Source organism: Pempheris klunzingeri, chromosome 11, assembly GCF_042242105.1.
Source record: "Pempheris klunzingeri isolate RE-2024b chromosome 11, fPemKlu1.hap1, whole genome shotgun sequence".
NCBI lineage: Eukaryota > Metazoa > Chordata > Actinopteri > Acropomatiformes > Pempheridae > Pempheris > Pempheris klunzingeri.
Window position 1 is genome coordinate 20,995,725 of NC_092022.1, and position 18,224 is coordinate 21,013,948.

At 43.4% G+C, this 18,224-nt stretch overlaps 1 protein-coding gene across 1 annotated transcript in view; it reads right to left on the minus strand.

Annotated features, from left to right (window-relative positions):
• The window catches only part of magi3a (membrane associated guanylate kinase, WW and PDZ domain containing 3a), a 108,976-nt gene that overhangs the window by 12,325 nt on the left and 78,427 nt on the right, over positions 1-18,224 (minus strand). Inside the window, exons 4-10 of the mRNA XM_070839038.1 lie at positions 16,884-17,090; positions 13,524-13,686; positions 12,618-12,697; positions 11,859-11,916; positions 9,871-9,977; positions 3,563-3,760; positions 1,281-1,922 (exon numbers count right to left, since the gene is read on the minus strand). Coding sequence (XP_070695139.1) covers positions 1,281-1,922; positions 3,563-3,760; positions 9,871-9,977; positions 11,859-11,916; positions 12,618-12,697; positions 13,524-13,686; positions 16,884-17,090 — 1,455 coding nt within the window. The remainder of the gene's footprint in view (positions 1-1,280; positions 1,923-3,562; positions 3,761-9,870; positions 9,978-11,858; positions 11,917-12,617; positions 12,698-13,523; positions 13,687-16,883; positions 17,091-18,224) is intronic.

Consider the following 18,224-nt stretch of genomic DNA (forward strand, 5'->3'; position numbering starts at 1 on the left):
ATGCAAAAATGCTGTCAGTGTCTCCCTGGGCATTTTATATCTTAGGCGCTGAGCACAGCACATATTCCACAGGGAAGGGTGGAATATGTCTCATTTCCAGATTTAAATCCAGAACAGGGATCGGGGCCAAATAATTTCCTGTTTCATTTCTCTCTGCTGCTGTCATCGGAAGGGAGTTCCAGCCCCTGGCTGGGAGTAAAGCCTAACCTAATCCTGGTTTCTGGGTGACCTGAGGGAAGACCTGCAGCGCTGCTCCTTTTAGTCCTGGAAGGCTGTGATCTACTGCTCCTTTTTAAGTAACACACACACACACACACACACACCGCATATGCACACGTAACATGTACATGTGCCATCAACACATCCATATAAGCCTGGCACAAATCGGCAAAAAGTTAATAACGGCAGCACACACACATACACATTACAAGCCCCTGGAGCTCAGAGCACAGCCCAGCTGAGTACATCTGATATGTGGGTGCAACACTGATCTCTCGAATCTAGGCTACTGCACTGCAGTAAAGGCAAAAAGGAGCAAGCCCTTCAAATCAGTTAAAGCCTGAAGTAAGAAGACGGGCAATGATTACCCACCATGCTCTGTTTCTCCTCTCTTCCTTCTCTATTTCTCTCTAAGCAGCAAGTGAATCACTGAAACTGCCATCTCTCCTCGCCTTCCCAGCACAGCTCACCATGTGACTGAGCATGACTTCCTCCCTGTTTGGGAAGGTGCACAGTGGATGATGCAGAGTTGGTGTTGACCAGAGCGTGAAATTGTTTCATTTAACATTGGGAGAATCTGTGTGTCCAAGCAATACTTACATAGTCCATCATGTTATTTAGAAATTAAAATGTTGTACGGCACGTTACATTAAATCTCACGTCAACTAACAATGTTGCTTCCTCTCTGCAGACATTAATTTAAAATGCAAGCAGGTGGGCTTCTCATCTCTGTTTCGTTTCACTCATAGCTTACTTCTGGGAAAGTAGGAGAGAGACAGACTACAGGCAACCAAAGCTGTGTGGGGATTAAAGATGACTTCAGATGCGTGGGACTAAATCACTAGACTATCTCCGGGCACTAACACCTGTTTGTTGTCTGAACAGTAACCTGAGTAGATTAATATAGACAGCAGTGATTTAGCAACAGAGATGTCACAGCATCAGCACTGTAACTCCGCCAGCTGTGACATACTTCTAAGGATTAGTTCAATGTCGTAGGCTTACCTGCAGCTGCAGTGTTACTCGTCCAGCAATGTCAACTCTCATTTCTGCCAACTCACCTCCTCTGAGCACCAGCACGTTGACCTCGCTGCCCACAGGCAGGTCTTTGAGGATGTCCACCACCTGGGAGTGGCTCAAAGTCTGGACGTTCTGTCTGTTGATCTCCTTGATAACGTCGCCCTTCAACAAGCCGCGGCACCACTGGGCATCCAGGATCATCTTCACCTTTTGACCCAGGGGGCAATCTGCGATGGCGAAGCCGAAACCTCCAGGGCCTTTTACCAGCGGCACGCTCACCAGCTCTGGCTGTAACAGAGTCGGGTCAGGGCCTTCTTGGTTGGAGACATGAGGAAGGTGGTGGTGGTGTTGGTGTGGATGAGGATGGTGGTGGTGGTGGTGGTGGCGTCCTCCGTTGATCATAGGTGGCACTGCAGCAGTCTGCCTGGAGAGGGTTCCCCCGTCTGGCATTGTGTAGTGGGGCTCCTGCGGCGTGGAGGTGGAAGGGGAAGGGGAAGTGTCCTTGGAGGTGGAGAGGCCTCCTGAGGCCTCCTCACTGCTGCTGGAGTCCTCAGGCAGGGGGTAGCCGCGGCACAGGACCATGTCCACGTACTGGTTGATCGGGATGGACTGGAACATCTGCACCACATCAGCGTGAGTCTTCCCCAGCACACATGCCCCATTGATGTCCACGATCACGTCACCTAAACGAGCCAAGCGGTTTTACTCATTTGTGAAAAGTCCAGATCTGACTGTGTGTACTTGGACCACTTACCACATTAAAGCAAATTTAGAGACGTATCTTTTAATACACTAAAAGAATACGAGGAGACACTAACGTCTCTGACAAAGTTATCACGGCAAATGAAATGATAATTATCCAACTGGTTTGCATAAGCAGAATCAGAATCTGTTTCACCTTATGCTCTTGCAACTCTTTAGAAGACTCAAAGATGTTAATAGAGATGGGGAGAGAGAGAGAGAGAGAGAGCAGCAGCAGCATAAAATAGAACGAGATCACTGACATGCTGTTCTCTTCTTGCTCCTTTCATCTTCCTGTAAAGGGGGAGACTCGTCACCCCTGGCCTGGCTGAGATATAGGCCTGGATTGCAGGCTGAATTGCTGACTGGCTAGTTGGCTTAAAGCCCAGTGGAGGACTCAGCCCACCTACACAATCAATACCCTTTCTTACCAAACACAAAAATGAACTCCATATCCCGATGTAGTGCCTGTTCAGACCCACTACACGCAGCCCTAATGACTTATCTAATAACTATCCAAGTATCCACAAAATAATAGAGGTACTGTAAGTGGAAGATGGAGCCTCAGAGACTCAAAAGATTCTACCCTTGGAATGAATAAGTGCTCCAGGCCTGTAGTCAGAAAGTCTGAAAAGGAAGCTACATGGAGTTGTTCAAGTTCAGTGCTTGCTATTATAACTCGATGAAATTAATTACAGTCATTTTTTGGTTTAATCAATTACCCTCCCTCTCAAGGGAAATGAAACATTGAAAATAATTACTCTCTCTGTTCCACTTTCATGTAGATTCTCAGCAGCGACACTCGTGTGGCTGTAAGAGCATTCAGAGCAATCAATATTGCTGTAATGTGAATCCTGAGGCACTTACACACTAACACTAATTCAAATTACTGCAATCACAATGCATGCGATCACGGTATTTATATGTACAATAAAAGGGAATCTACGGAGGCACTAACTTGCAGGTGTTACTACAGCAGCACTGCTACATTTCCAACTTGCTGACAGGCAAAGCTACATTCTGTCTGCGTCTTGTAGGCTACACGTTCTTCAGCTAAGCAGGCTTGTCACCTGCCTGCCTGGAAAAGACAACTGCCCTGCAGGCCTATTAAATCTGTAATATATGGCCGCTTATAAAATCAGGGTGTCAACCATAAACTGTACATGAGCGTCATTGAGAGAAGTTTTCTATTTTTAGTGCTGCTATACAGAACACTGCCTATAAATGTTTGCCATTGCTTGATCAAGCAATGTGACATTCACGGTGAAGTGCCCGCTGTGTGTTTTTTCTCTAAATGTGTTTGTTTGTGTGTACTCAGGGCACATAAAACTGTATTATGTCCGCACATATGCTGATGCCAAGCCGGGCGTCACTGTGTGCATGGGCATATGTGCCACACAAACAGCACACATGCAAATGTGATGCTGGACGTTTTGATTAATAAGTAATAAAAGCCTATTTGTCTCTCCTTAACTCTTCTCTCTAGCATTTCCTCTTTGGGGACATGTAGGATGGTGTTTAGCCGCTAAGCCAAAGTGCAGTAGAGTTACTGGAGAACAGTAGGTCTGTGAGGGGAGATTACCTGAGGCGATCTTGTTGTCGTGAGCGGCTGGCCCATCCGGAAGGACATTTTTGACCTGAAGGAACTCGTCGGGTCGGTCTCCTCCAATGATGGTGAACCCAAAGCCCTGGGGGCTTTTTCTAAGTGCAGTTTGCAGAATGGTGCCCTGCAGCTGAGACGGATCTCGTGTGAAGCCCCTCACTCCCCTGCCCAGCTCGTCTGTTGCAGGGATGATGGTGGGAAAAAACATACTTTTAATGGCCTAATTAGTGCAATTATTCTATGCTAAATTGCTTCTATTTATCTGCTTAAACATACACACTCAACTTTTATATTAAACGTGAAATCAAGTCACAGTGGCATTACTTCTGTAGCTGATAGCAGCACATCTTTAAAGTTCACAGGTTTACGTGCTGTGATTGTTTATGTGTTATGTGGGCATGCACATGCGTTTGAAGACGAGCCTGGGATACGAAGAGAAACTGAAAAGCTCGCTCACAAATTGCCATCTGTCTCCATCATAAAAACATTCGCACAGTGACAACATGTCTGACAGCACGTCACTCACTGCTAGTAATTACAGAACACCATAATTTAAGTGCAAACTCAAACAAATCACACACGCATACATAACACTTGCAAATCTACTGCTCTGCTTGCACAGCCAATAAACATCCAGTTATTGCAAAAGGTCTATATTTTGCCCCAGTCTCAATGCAAACAACTAATTCCTTTCACTGCAGTGATAAATCTGTCCTGAAATGTGGCTGACATTTTCCAGGTAAACTTTTCATTGCAAATTCCCTTTGTGGTGCCTGCAGGATGTGTAAATGGGGGGACTTTTTTTAAGATGGGAAAGGAATTATATTAGACAGTGTGTGTTTGTGTGTGTGTGCGTGCGTGCATGTGTGACAAAGAGAGTGAGATAAGAGCGTTGAGATAGAAAGAGACAGAGAGAAATAGAGTTAGTACTGACAGAAAGGGGGAAATTCTAACTAAATCCTAGCTTGCCCTTCCCTGTGGTGTGAGCCTATGAAACTGTGAGTTATGTGCTGTGCTACTGCGTGCTGGGCTTCTTCTCTGGCGGTTCCCACACTGATAGATGGTGGGACATCAATCTCATTAGGGAGGGTACACATAGAAGACCACCCCATCCTTCCCCCTGCCTCAGACTCCACTCTCAATGTGTCATGGGATCGTGATTTGCATAATTGCATTGCAATTGGCTGATAAATGTGACCGCTCCGTAGAAAAAAAGATTATGCCAAGTATGATTAACATGACATTCCCACATCGGAGCTGTGTCGGAGAGATATTTCCAATATTGCATACGTAAATCAATGTGCAAGTGTGCATGCATGCAGGTGCCATAACATGAAATCCCTCATGGCTATTTAAGTTGCTAGCATGTGTGTTATATGTATGCTATTTGACAGGATTAAGCCCCTTCAGACTGGCCGGGCAATCCATGTTCACACGCTATGTCAAAAGACTGTCAACACTGTTTCTTACATGATCACCATGAAAGCAAAGACTGAGGAGTAAAGAGAAGGGGGGGTGGTGGTGAGTATGATGGGGAGGGGGCTACACACCGAAGCCATGTTTACATGGTCTTGATTAAGCTGTGGGCCACAAAGGGACAGTCTGTATTCTCTGGGGTGAAGTGATTATAGGAAATGTCAGACAGGATTGTCAGCGCTGTAATTATGGCTTAGCATAGTGCTGCGCTTTGCTCCTGTGCTCTGCGGCATTGTCTGGGAGGTCGGGCTAGCCATCCTTGTCAAAACAGTGTTTAGATGCCACCTCACGCACGTCCACACACTTGCACAAGACCACTAGCCATTAATTCTCATTAACAAGGGTGGGAAGGTGCACAATGGGCACAGGGGAAGCAGTCGAAGCTGGAGGCGATGGTACACAGAGGCAATATCATCCACAGACTGCAGAGAGGCTCAGCTGTGGGAGGAGGGGTCTGCGTGCAACAGAGTGAGGCAGACAGTTCTGTCCAAGGGGTGTCTGAAATACAGAGGCTAGTTTGAATACTAATGTAGTCTTGCTCTGTGTGTGCATGCACAGAAGAGTATAATAATTCTGTGGTTTTACAACAAGACGGGGCTTCCGCTTCTCAGACCTTTGCATTGACAGAGTGGAGGGCAATTAGAGCAGTCGAGCGGCAGCATTCGCCACAGGTGGTAAATGATGAACAGATGACCCAGCAGAAATGCAATTTATGATCATAAGTCACTTTCAACCACAGTCACCTCTTTCTCCTTCTCTGCCTCTCTACTCGCGCACCCTTCCACTGTTCTAAAGAGATCTTTGAACCGCGTTGAATGACTGAGGCAAAAGCATTTTCAAAGAGATCTCGGAACCCTCCCTATTTCATAATCTACTTGTCAAAATGAATTCTGCTGCCCAGTGAAGCACTGCTCCATTATTCAAATTGAATATCATTGCTTGAGAGACTATGGGCTGTTTATCAGCAGCCTGTCAACTGTTAGAGCATCTTCCAGACAGACATCTCAGCATGAAGACTATAAAAGTGGTCCAGTGTTTGGATAAAACATCTAACAATTTGTCATGTAGGTTTTTCTCTTCACTGAACTATAAAGCCAGAACCTGTGTCTTAATAACACCGTCCCCTGTGCTGCATCTTACGGGAGGAACAGTAGGAAAAACGCAGCCAAATGTAAAAGTTAATGACCTAAAGCACAAACAGACAACCTGTTGACGCTGTGTATTAATATCATCCCCATCTGATAAGTTAACTACACACTGACTGCCACCATTTTTCTTTTATTTTTGACAAATGTTATGGAGTTACGGGTGAAGTCTATTCATGATAGACGCTGCAAGAGTTTACCCCACAATGCATGCACCTGACATGCATCTTCTCTTGTCAATACCAAATGCAGTTTGAGTGACACAGAGTCTATAACCATGCGAGAGACTTCGTGAGGCTGTACGTATGCACAGCTGCTCTAAATGTTAGCATTGCTATGCTAATTTGCTTGCAATGACAACAAGAACATGCCGATATTCGACAGATATAATGTTTGCCATGTTAACCACTTTATTTTGTATGTTAGCGTGCTAATATTTGCTAAACAGAGCCAAACTTGTAGTGCAGCAGAGGCTGTTTGCAATGAGCATGTCTTAAGTTTATAGTATAGAATAATAGTGATAATAGTTAAGGGACCACCTTGGTTATCACAGTTCACCCTGAATGGAGAACATGAATGTCTGAACTAAAATGTCATGGCAATCCATTTGATACTTGTTCCAAGATATTTTACTCAAAACTACAAATTCCGACCTCATAGTGGCATTCTGGGAGGAGTTAGGGCTTCACCAAAGTCATTAGGATTCATCCTCTGATGACCATGAATATCTGTACCAAATTTCATGACAATCCATTGAATAGTCGTTATGGTACTTTTCTAAAATTGACAGACATTAACCCTTATGGTGGTGCTAGAGGAAATGTCAAGTCTGATGCATTCATCCTCTGGGGACCATGAAACACTGCACACTGTTTCATGTCAATTCATCCAGTGACATATTTCAGTCTTAACCAAAGGGATGGGATAGCTGACCAAACAGCAGACAGATTGACATTGCCATCCCTACAGCCAGCCTATTAGTGTGGCAAAAAACCCACGAGATGAGCTCCTAAGAAATATATAAGAATGCTGTTCTAATTTAACTTGCTTATCTAAATCAAGATATGCACCCATCGTATGTTTCTTTATGCTCCCTCTCTCGCTGTTAAATGCCAGCAATGCAATTTAGAGCAAATGATCTCACTTCCTTTCTTTTTCCCTAATGACCAGCTAGAGAAAAACTTCCTGGCTTTCAATCTAAACCATGACATTTAGTGTCATGGTAACATTGCAGGACTGACTAACAACCTGTGCAAAACTACAATACCAATGTCCATAATGTTGACTTCCTCCTAAACCCTAAAAACATATTAATATGCCAGCAAGAAACCCTTGCTTAAAACAAACTGACATGTTAGTTCGTTTATCTTTCCCAGTCAGCTCTACATAGTAACAACAAACTGACCATAAAGTTATGAAAGTGGTTAAATGATATTAAATTATTTTATCAAAAATAAAACTTAATCAAGCACAACATTCTCTAACCAAAAGAAAAGGTGTAGACTGTAGCCTTAGATTATTGTGTCTACCCTTATTACTTAGAAAGCCTTACCCTTACTTCTACCTAAAATGGCAGTGAAACAACACAGCAGCATAAAAGAGAATCAGACAAAGTGTCAGAATAAGTCTTCTCAATGTTGGTAACGTATTTTGTAACTATACCTATATGTGTTGTTTTTGAATATTTTCTTAAATTTACACATACTGCTACATGCTTTTAGGACATTGTTTCAACTAGTCCATAATTTGACCACTTTAACTGCCACATCTACTTTTTCACATTTGTCCTCATCCTCCTTTTTCAAACATATAATTTCCCCTGAATGAACAACCATGGAAGGTATTCTTGTCTTTGCTCTGTAAGTTTTAAGACACATGAACTCATACATAATGGGTTGGTTGGGTCATTACAATCAGTCTGTCATTGACAATTCTTATGGTCCTTTCTTGCTGTATGAAGATGGAATTTAGTTTGTGCAGCACTGCAATGGATTTTTGCAGTTTTGATTTGATATGAATTTATACCACTACCCAAAATTTATTTGCATGCACTCTTTCAATTTCTACATGTCTAATCATATTAGAACTAGTTTACGATTTCAAAACACAATGAATTTAGTTTTACTTAGATTTGATGAGTTTATTATCAAACCACTTAAATGGGGTTTCCAATTTCCCTTTATCTACTAGTATGCAAACGTTGCAGTACAAAGAGCTTCGGATCCAGCACATAACCTTGTGGTATCCCATATGTGACCTTTCTGTGCTAAAACTATTTACTTTAGGTATCCTCTCAAGTCAGCCTCTTCATATGTAAACCATGAGGTTCTTTTAATGAGGTATGTTTATCAACCAGTTATTATTATTAAGTCTTTGGACAAATGATTTTTATAATATTTTTGAAAATGGGGGAAGCAAAGATACCATAGTGTAGTTAGAAATGATCCCTTGAGGTATGATTATTTACATATCAACAGTTTTTGTGATACATTCAGTGATATTTCTAAATAGTGACCAGAATTCAACAACAATATCAATAACTTCATTTTTTAAATGAGCAGTCATCTTCTATACTTTCCTTGCTGCTCAGCTCAGCAACATCATTTTCTTAGGTATGTCCAACTTTTATAAAGTAGTTGATAAATTCATCAGCAACCACTTTTACGTTATTCATAGATACATTTTGATTTTTAACAAAACTACTAGGGCAATCTGTTTTCCCAATACCTTTTTTGATTATGCTGTTGAGCAATTTCTATGTTCCTTGAATATCACTTCTATATTCCTCCGACGATTTGCTGTATAACTCCTTCTTGTTACATCTCATAAAGCTTATCAATTCATTTTATCTCCTCTATTTATTTTCATTTTCCCCTGTAGAGTGTATTTTTCTGCTTGCATGCATTCTGCAGCCCATTAGTAATCTCTGGTTTATTTTATGTATTTATGCCTCCCTCTGGATTTTTTTTAAACAGGTGATTTATTTCATAGAGTTCTCTTAATGTATCCAGGAATACATTGTAGGTTCATCAACATGAGCCTATTTGCAGCCTTATTTCGTTAAGCCTCCCTTCTTTAAAAGCACTGATGGCTTCCTGTGTTCGGTGTCATACCTGTTTGCAAGCCTTCTGAAAGACTGGCAGGTGGTCACTTTTATTATTTGTAATAAATATGTTCTCTATTAATGTTGCATCAGTTGTTATTCATCTTGGTTTACAATCATGGGATACGGACTGATGCTGAACATTGTGCAAATAAAGTCCAATGTCTTTTTATGACCATTTGGGTGTAACAAATTGACACGGAAACCACCACATACAAATACCACCATATAATCATTATGCTCGTCATAAATTCCAGCTATCTTATTCGTAAGTAGATTAATGTCTAATCCTGGTGTTCTATATACACAGCTCATGATCATACTTTGAGTTTCTCCACATCAGTTTCATAGTTCACTTCCATTAGGTTCTGTTTTATTGTGGTGATGATTTTCTAAATAAATCAAACTCAATTTTATTAACTGGCATTTTCTCTAAAGTGTCCAAAAATGAAATTAGCAATGACAAAAATGATCTTACTCCACTGCAGATCCTTACTCTTTACTACTGTAAATATCAGTTGTGCAGTTTCTGCTCCAGAGGGCTTAGTTGTGGGTGCAGTTACCTGAGGGTGTGGCTGCCGGCGGTGGTACTGCAGCAGGCAAGTCGACACTCAACTTTCTCTTAGCTTCCAGCACTGGATTCTCAAACTGCGTCTTCTGGTTGATGTGGCTGCACAAGGGCGATAACAACATTAGATAAACAAGAACTGTAAATAGAAGACAAGTTGTTAAATAAAGCGTTACTGTCTGTGGGTAATACGTTTCCATCCTGTCTTTGGCATACTGCTGTTCCACCATCCTATTATTTCTATTCATTCAGTTTTATTTTATTTGATTCCTGATGTTTCTGCCTTTGTATTTGTCTGGGTTTTACCTTCTGTCTTCACAACTTTACCTAGCTTGCCCACACTATTGTTACTGTTCTTTTCCTGTCATGCAAACCTGTGATTTGACTATGAGGGCTGCGTGTCAAACAACCCATGCTGGGTTGACAGCATATCATATAGCGATCAGGCTGCTCTAATACTGTATGTGAACCACAGAGCCCAAACTGTCTATGCCAGAGGCGTAACGCACACAGATGACTTGAGAGCATGTCTCAACCTCAGAAATATAAAGTTGCTCAGTAAATTCAAAGAGAATTGGATAAAAAGGATCAGCAAAGATCTTTCCCGTTATCTGCTCAATGCATTGCAATTCCAGGATCAAAAGATTCAATAAACTGTAGAGAGATGTGAGCAAAAATGTGTGACTTTTCCATATTACATGCCACTAGAGGTGTCCTTGGCTTTAAACGTTTAAGAAAATGAACTGCCTTGCTAAACCACGGTTCAGCAGCTGCATTTTGGGAATGTGCACCAAACTCAATCTAAAAACAATTAATGATTCACAGGTCACACCTGTATGCTGAAACATTTCCTGCTACCTCGGAGAAATGTCCCTCCACAGTTAGATGGTAATGGGGAGAGGTAGCTCATCTGCGTAATGAGTTTCAACAGTTGTAAATCCCGGTCATGACAGCACCTTGGGAAGACAAGATGCATTGAAGCTGCACAGTGAGTCAGCCACATGCTGAGACACTGATGTTATATGTGTGTGTGTGTGTGTGTGTGTGTTTGTGCGTATGTGTGTATGTGTGCATTCCACAAAAAGTACTCTGCACTCTTGGTGCATATGACTCATGCACGGAGATACCCTTCCCATTAAGTCTGGAGAGATAAACATCCCCCTTCTCTTTCATTTCCACTCTTTCATTTCCTCTGCTGCTCTCTGTCTCACTTTCTCGCTGCTTGATTGCCACACATCATGTTTTGTTTGGCATTTGAGGAAATAATGAGACTTTGTGTCACGCTGTCGCATTTGGTCGTTCATTCACAACAAAAATTTGCCAGACAAAGAGACAGAGACAGAGGAGAAGCAGCCTCTCAGTGACCCTCTTGCATAAACAGGCGCGCTGATTTCCCCCCTTGCCTGCAGGTCTCTCCCTCTTTGTCCACAGTAATGGGACTAAAATGAAACACTGTGCTCTTGTTTACACTCTCGATCAGAATGGAATCTCACCCATGTGTCCCACTCAGAACCCTGAACCTTAATTGTCTCTTGTCTTCACTGTCTTTTCTCTTCCACATACGCACACAAACAAAGCGGTAACCCATCAGTGTTTGTCTGCACTTACATAATTACTTTCTGCAGGACTGTGGGAAAACTACTGTCTGGACAATACAATATGCCACTGTCACATACAGTAGTCCACAGGTGGTCTGAGATCCAACAACGCCACATTTCATACTTTTACACCTCTGGAATTCAGCAGCAGAAGATGTGAACGTAATAACAGCAAGCTCATTCAAAAAAGTGCATCTTGGTGAAATCAGCCATTCAGACAGGGTTCCCCAGGACCCACAGGGGGATAGATTGAAGCTTGGGTTGAGTCTTTTCACTTCAGCAAAGACACAAAGAGACTCAATATGAGCATGCTGTACACCACATTCTCTCAGTTCACAGCTGGAGCCCTCTGGATCGCTTCAGGCAAAGGGAGAAGTTTACTCACTCTACGTAGTAGGTGCCGTACTGGGGGTCCTCAATCTTCTCCCAGCCGTAGGGCAGCTCTGGGGGCAGAACAGAGCGAGAAAAGGCAGACGCAGGTCACTACAGATACTGCTGAGGCACTACATGGACAATGGGTCACATGCAATGAGGCATGGTGCCTTGACTGGCAGCTTCACAGCATGCTTGCCCACACAGAGAATAGGATGCCTGCTTTTATTTGTCAATTGTTTAGGGCTTAATACACACTGTAGAGGAGGCATGGAGAGAGTGAGGAAATGCTGAGTTGTTACGCAGCCTCCCTGGAAAGTAATAGCCTTTCTTTCCAGCAGTGTGTATGTGTGCAACATCTTGCGTTTCTGCTACTGTGTGATAAACACATGCAGCTCAGAAGAGATCTTTACGCAAGAGGGGCCATAGAAAATTGCCTTTTGAGAGATGCTGCACTGATGAGCTCCCTGCATGTGTCCCACAAGCCATTAGGAAGAGAGGCACAGGCTGGAGACTGGAGGTTTCTGCTGTGTCACCGGCATGAGCGTGACCAGGCCCGCTCAGCTGTTCAATCGGCGTCTGTTAGCCAGCGCCCTCTTCAGAGAGGCAGGGATTTGGCTTGTGCACACACTGTTCTATCCTGCGGGGAGTTGGGATGAAGTGTAAGTGTGTGTGGGCAGGGAGGAGAGTGTGTGAGTGCTACTGAGGGGGGTAAGTGCTCATACAAATGTCACCACCACACTACCTACTGCATCTTCAGATATTGTCTCACCTCCTTCCTCGCATTTCTCAGGAGGCTTGGCCTTCTTGGCAAGGCGGGGGTCCAGCCAGGTAGTGGTCTTGCTGTTGTGACTGAAGCACGGAGGAGGAGACAGAGCTTTAGGTGCAGTGGAAATTATTTACATGCAAGATGCCAGTGACAATTCAGCAATTAGCACCGGCAACTGTCAGGAGACACTTTACCCAGGAGCCATATCAGCAGCTCTAACAAACAAACAGCGCTAACTTCTAAATCTTTAGGGATCAAGTGGCTTATTAAAAAAATATTAGTACCATTTTACACAAAGCCCAGAGATCCTTTTGAGGTAAAACAAGGAGAGTGAGAGAGAGAATGGGACAGAGTAAAGAGCAGGAATACATAAACCACAGGCAGAAAAGAGTGAGCAGCTGCAGAGATCATAAAGAGCAGAACTGAGAGAGCAGGTCAGGGGTGGCGAGCTCCTTTTAGCCTGTTGTTTCTCTGGCTGGCTGAATGGGCTATTGATTTAGCAGCGAGCAGCAGCACCTGGCTCTGTCAGCGGCTCAGCATTGACTGCTTGCCACACTAACAGACCAGGTAAACAATGGAGGCCTGCTGCTTTTAGCACAAGCCAACAAACCCGACATCAAACACAGGGGAAATAAAAGGGAAACTTAATTGAGGAGAACACCACTGCCACTGCTGAGCCTACAGACAGCCTCCCTGTCCAACAGCTGGTTTGATACAGTACAGAGAAATGCGCTTGATGGGGAGTAGAGAGGACTCACTGCCAGATCTCTTGACACATTTGGCTTTCCATGTTAGTAAAAGAGATGAATTGGGGGGAGTACTGGGAGTGGGATTAGCATAATGTCGATGTAATGGGACAGTAATAGGACCAAAACAATGCAAACAAGTAGCAGATGAGAGGCTACTTACTCTATGAAATACACCATGCCGGTCTCTGTGTAGGCCATCTCCCAGTTTTTAGGCAAAGGCTCCTGACTTTCATCCTGTGTGGTCCACGCACGCAAGTCCATAGCCCCAGCTGACTGGTTGTAGCTGGGCACCGTCTTCCTCCACTCCGCCTTGTCCTTGTGCTCTGTGGCCCGGCATGGGGAGAGTGACACGGGCATGGAGACAGAGAAGGGAATGGGTTGGGAGTAGGGGTATGGGAGATGGTAGAAGGAGAAAGAGACAGGGGGTGAGAGTGTGGCGCCATTGGAGCTCCTCTGGGCTCTTTGCATCTCTCCTTGCTGCTGCTGTTGCTCGAGCTGATCTTCCCCTGTAGACTGGGTGGACGGTCACATCCACAGGAGAGGAAGGGGTAGAGAGGGAGAGAGAGAGAGAGAGAGAGAGAGTACACGGAGAGAGGACGGAAGCGCTGCAATTGCCATAGGATTTGCATGTCAGCAGCGATGTACTGGGAACTGCCTCCAAGGCAAGGGCAGAGCTGACCAATGCTTCAGCCCAGCCGCGAGCGCCACATCACAAGTCTATTAGTATCACACAGGCTGCTGCATGTGTGTGTATTTGCCTAATCTTGATGCGCGCCTGTCAGTGCGAGGCTCTTATCTGCAGGTTTTCATCTGGCTGTGTATGACCTAGCTTCATCATGGCATTCAATGCTCAGTCTGTTTGGCTGGGGTAATTGAATGGCAGGGATGGAAAGTGACAGCTGTTGACTGGGAGAAGCCAAGAGCCTTTTGTGCTGAAACTGGGGCCTCTTTTTCACGATGGAACCATAGCTGGGTTCCTGCACTTATAAAGTCAAAATGAATGACTACATACAGGCACTTGTTCAGGGTTACTGCAGTTTTCAGCCCTTGCAGAGAAATATAAACTGGGCTGCTGCAGATGTGGACATGTAGGCTTCCATAAACTGGTGAGGATGCTAAAAGGAAACAAAAGAAATCTGGCTGTTAATAGCAATGCATGCCTATTATTAAACTGCCTTTGAGGTACGGCAATATGTCTTTTGCTACCTCTTTTGTTGTACCTCCTCACCGCTCAAACAATCCAGTCCATCCACATGCTGATAAATGTATAATAAATTGCATTTCAGATTAGACAACTCATGAATTACAGAATTAGGAGTGACATCCTTCTACAATGACTGTTTTTTCTTGCCTGGGCTCCACGCTGCCATTATTACTGCCCAAGGCCACAGAGACGATGAGTCTCTGACAATGTTTCTCTATTTTGCTCTTGGATGTGAGATGAGCAGTTACAGGCTCACTGATCTTTTTTTATTTATATATATATATATATATATATATATATATATATATACACAATTTCTTCTCTGACTCTTCACACACACCAAGTCTCACAGTGTAAAGCTCCTTCCTCCAGTGAATGTCTGACATGGTTCATACAATTTATACAGAGAGCTTTTATGACTGAAATGTGATGAAAAAAAAGTTTTATGAAAAAAAAAAAAGCGTGTAAAAACATGTTGATCCAAATGCAATTAATCCTAAATGCTGGATGGAGTTACACGTTAAAGATTAAAAACAGAGAGTTTAGAGAATATGGAGTCTGCAACATTAGATTATGCTCCATTTATTGCCGCCGTGTAACGTTTCAGACACAAGCTTTTCTTTAGGCATGATGACAAACACAGAGGCACATCTTGCAACCATATAAAGGGCTGACCTGACATGTCACGTGACAAAATCATGAACCAAATAGAAAAACAAACAGAGAAAAAAAAACTTATAGGTACCGTGCATTCTGCATTATGTGCTGTACCAACATGCTGAGTAACTTCTAACTTTTTTTGGTAGATAGTCTGTATTTATCTAGTCATTTCCACTCAACGCACTTTTACATTACAACCTCATTCACACATTCACACATCAGGCATTCAGGAGGAATCTAAGTTGGAGGAGACTATTCTTTCACACACATTCACACACTGAAGCTGTACTTCAGGAGCAAGTTGAGGTTCAGTGTCTTGCCCAAGGACACTTCGACATGCTGACTCATTGGAGCCAGGGATCGAACCCCCGACGTGATTGATAGACGACCCGCTGACCCACAGCCGCCCACTTTTTCTCTTTCAATATGCCATAAATATAAGACAATCTTTTTAAATCTGATGACCTTGCTATGGTACATACGTATGTGGCTCAGAGAATATATTGTATATATGAATTACACTCCCAGCATGTATTGTACAATTGTTTATTATTTTGTAGTCAGGTGACCCCTTTGTACGGTACTTGTCAGGTGTGTCTGCATTTGTCTTCATGTCTAAAGGAGGGCTACAAGTTACATGGTGGCAATAAATGTTCCTGGAAGCAGAATCTATCATTTTGAATTAGCCTTTGTATTCCAGATAGTTGTGGAGTCATGCAGGCTCACACTATTTCCAGGGAATTTGACAGTCTATTGACATTTCCTTGGCGTGTTCAGCACATATACTGTGTGCGTTAGCGATAGCAACAACATGGCAATGACAAGAGAGGAACACACCGAACAACAAAACTGGCAATGTAATGCACAGGCAATTAGCTGTTTTGCAGCACTGGGCCTTTTTATGCAGAGTGGCTCATTTGGCTAACAATCTGGAGTGTCAGTGTCATACTGAACCAGGCCATGGTGTGCTTGAGTCTGGTCAGAGGCCCGTCAGTGAAGCCATAACAGAGGACAGGACAGCTGTGGGAGCCTGCGCCAGCAAAAATCCACAAGCTGCTACTTTGTTCAGTTGTCTGGTTTGAGATGGGTGAATGGTATTGTGAGTAAAAACTATTTCATATGAATGGTTATCATGTAATATTATGGTGCATAATTCTGACATTACCATTTCATTCTGTAGTGTTTGATAATAACACTTTTTGGTTTTCTAACCACGCTCACAATGAGGACTACTCATCATTAGCCGAAATAAGTTCTGATTTTGTTGGTGCCGTAAGCCATGTGAGGACATCCTTGTGGGGGTATCAAATAAGGACAAAGTCCATCCTTCTAACACAGGGATTGCTTCTATTGATCTCAGGCAGACTTAAGTTACTTCTTGACTTTGCGGGGCTGTGATTTAGTGCTGACCTTGCATACAGAACAGCTAATCCTGAAAATGTTGCTGTGGAGAAAAGAATGATAAGGAGGACAGAAAAAAAAATCCTGCAGTTTTGCATTTTGAGAATAACATCACAAACTGCTGGACAAAAACAAATAAATGGGGCATACAAAAGACTTCTGGGGTTTAAATTTGGAGAAAAGTGGTGTGCAGCTGCACTACATTGACTTGTAAGAATTGTAGCAGCAAAAGAAATAGACAATGGTGACTCTCACCAGCCAGGCCGTTGACCATAGGAGGCCTCTCTTCCTCCTCTTCCTCCTCTGGTGCAGCACTGTCTTTTCTGTCCATCTTACTGACAGAGGTTGTGCGTTTTCGCTGGACCTCCGTGTCAAATTCTTCGTCAAACAGAACCTGGTCCACCAAATCTGGCTGAACGGGGCTGGGCTCTGCAGGGGGTTTAGGGGTCCCATAGTAGTTGCCTGAAATGAAGATGATGAAACATAGACGCTTTCTTTGAATAGGTTCATTGCATTGCCATAACTTCTCAACCGTTACACTCTGCTGACCGAAAAATGACCTCTAAGTAATCTTAATCACGCAACCATGGTGCAACCCTCCAACAACCCTCCAACAACCCCTCACTGAGGAAGGGCTGGGAAACTGTTGGACAACACTGTTTTGAGGATTGTTCTTGTTGTCTCTCGAGTACAGAAATACCAGAACACACACACACACACACACACACACACACACACACACACAAACGCAGTCACAGAGGTTAAACACTGTTGGAAAGAATTGCTGTCTCTTCTTGGCCGCAGAATAGGAAGAGACAACAAAGCACCAGTGCCGCAGCAAAATCACTTTGTTGATACCAGATCAACAAGAGACCATGGTTAAGTTGTTTTTTAAATGTGCAGGGGAGAGATTGTTAGCTACAAATCATATCTGACACAGATGTAGTGGTTGGAATAACATAAGGACAAGCTTTCGCTGTCAAAACGCCAGGTTTTGGAACAATTTACTAGATATAAGGAAAGCGTTCTTTCCCCTCAATATTTGAGGCAAATCTTTGCCAGTTCCCATTGGATACGACTATCACTGTCACGGCTGGCTCACAATGTTGGTCTGGGGATGGTTTACTCACAGTGCCATCTGCCTCATCTAACACCCAAACCTGCTGATTAGGTGCACCTACCATCTAGTAGGAGCTTGCAAGGCATGACCCCTTGCTGGCTTCCCATTTGCAAAAGAGCAGGCGAAAAAGAGACGGAAAGGTTTTTCTAATTCATCTATCTGTCTATTTCTTAGTATTACGCTGCTGTAGTAGTCACAATCCACAGAACAAAGCCAAAAAACATGGTCTACTGTGTTGTCATATTTACTGATTCATTCGCTAGGGAACTGTGACTACTGCGTTTATGCTAAGGTAGGTTCTTAAGCACTCAATTGCCCCTCTGAGTCCATCAGCTTGCCTTTGCTGTCATGTTGGTGCCTAAGGCAGCAAACAGCCTTACTCCACAGAGCGGGTCTTCGTCTTTCCTCAACAGTAGCAGAGGGGTGACCCACTTACCACTCACTACCTTCTCTCTCTGTGCAAGACAGTAAAGAAT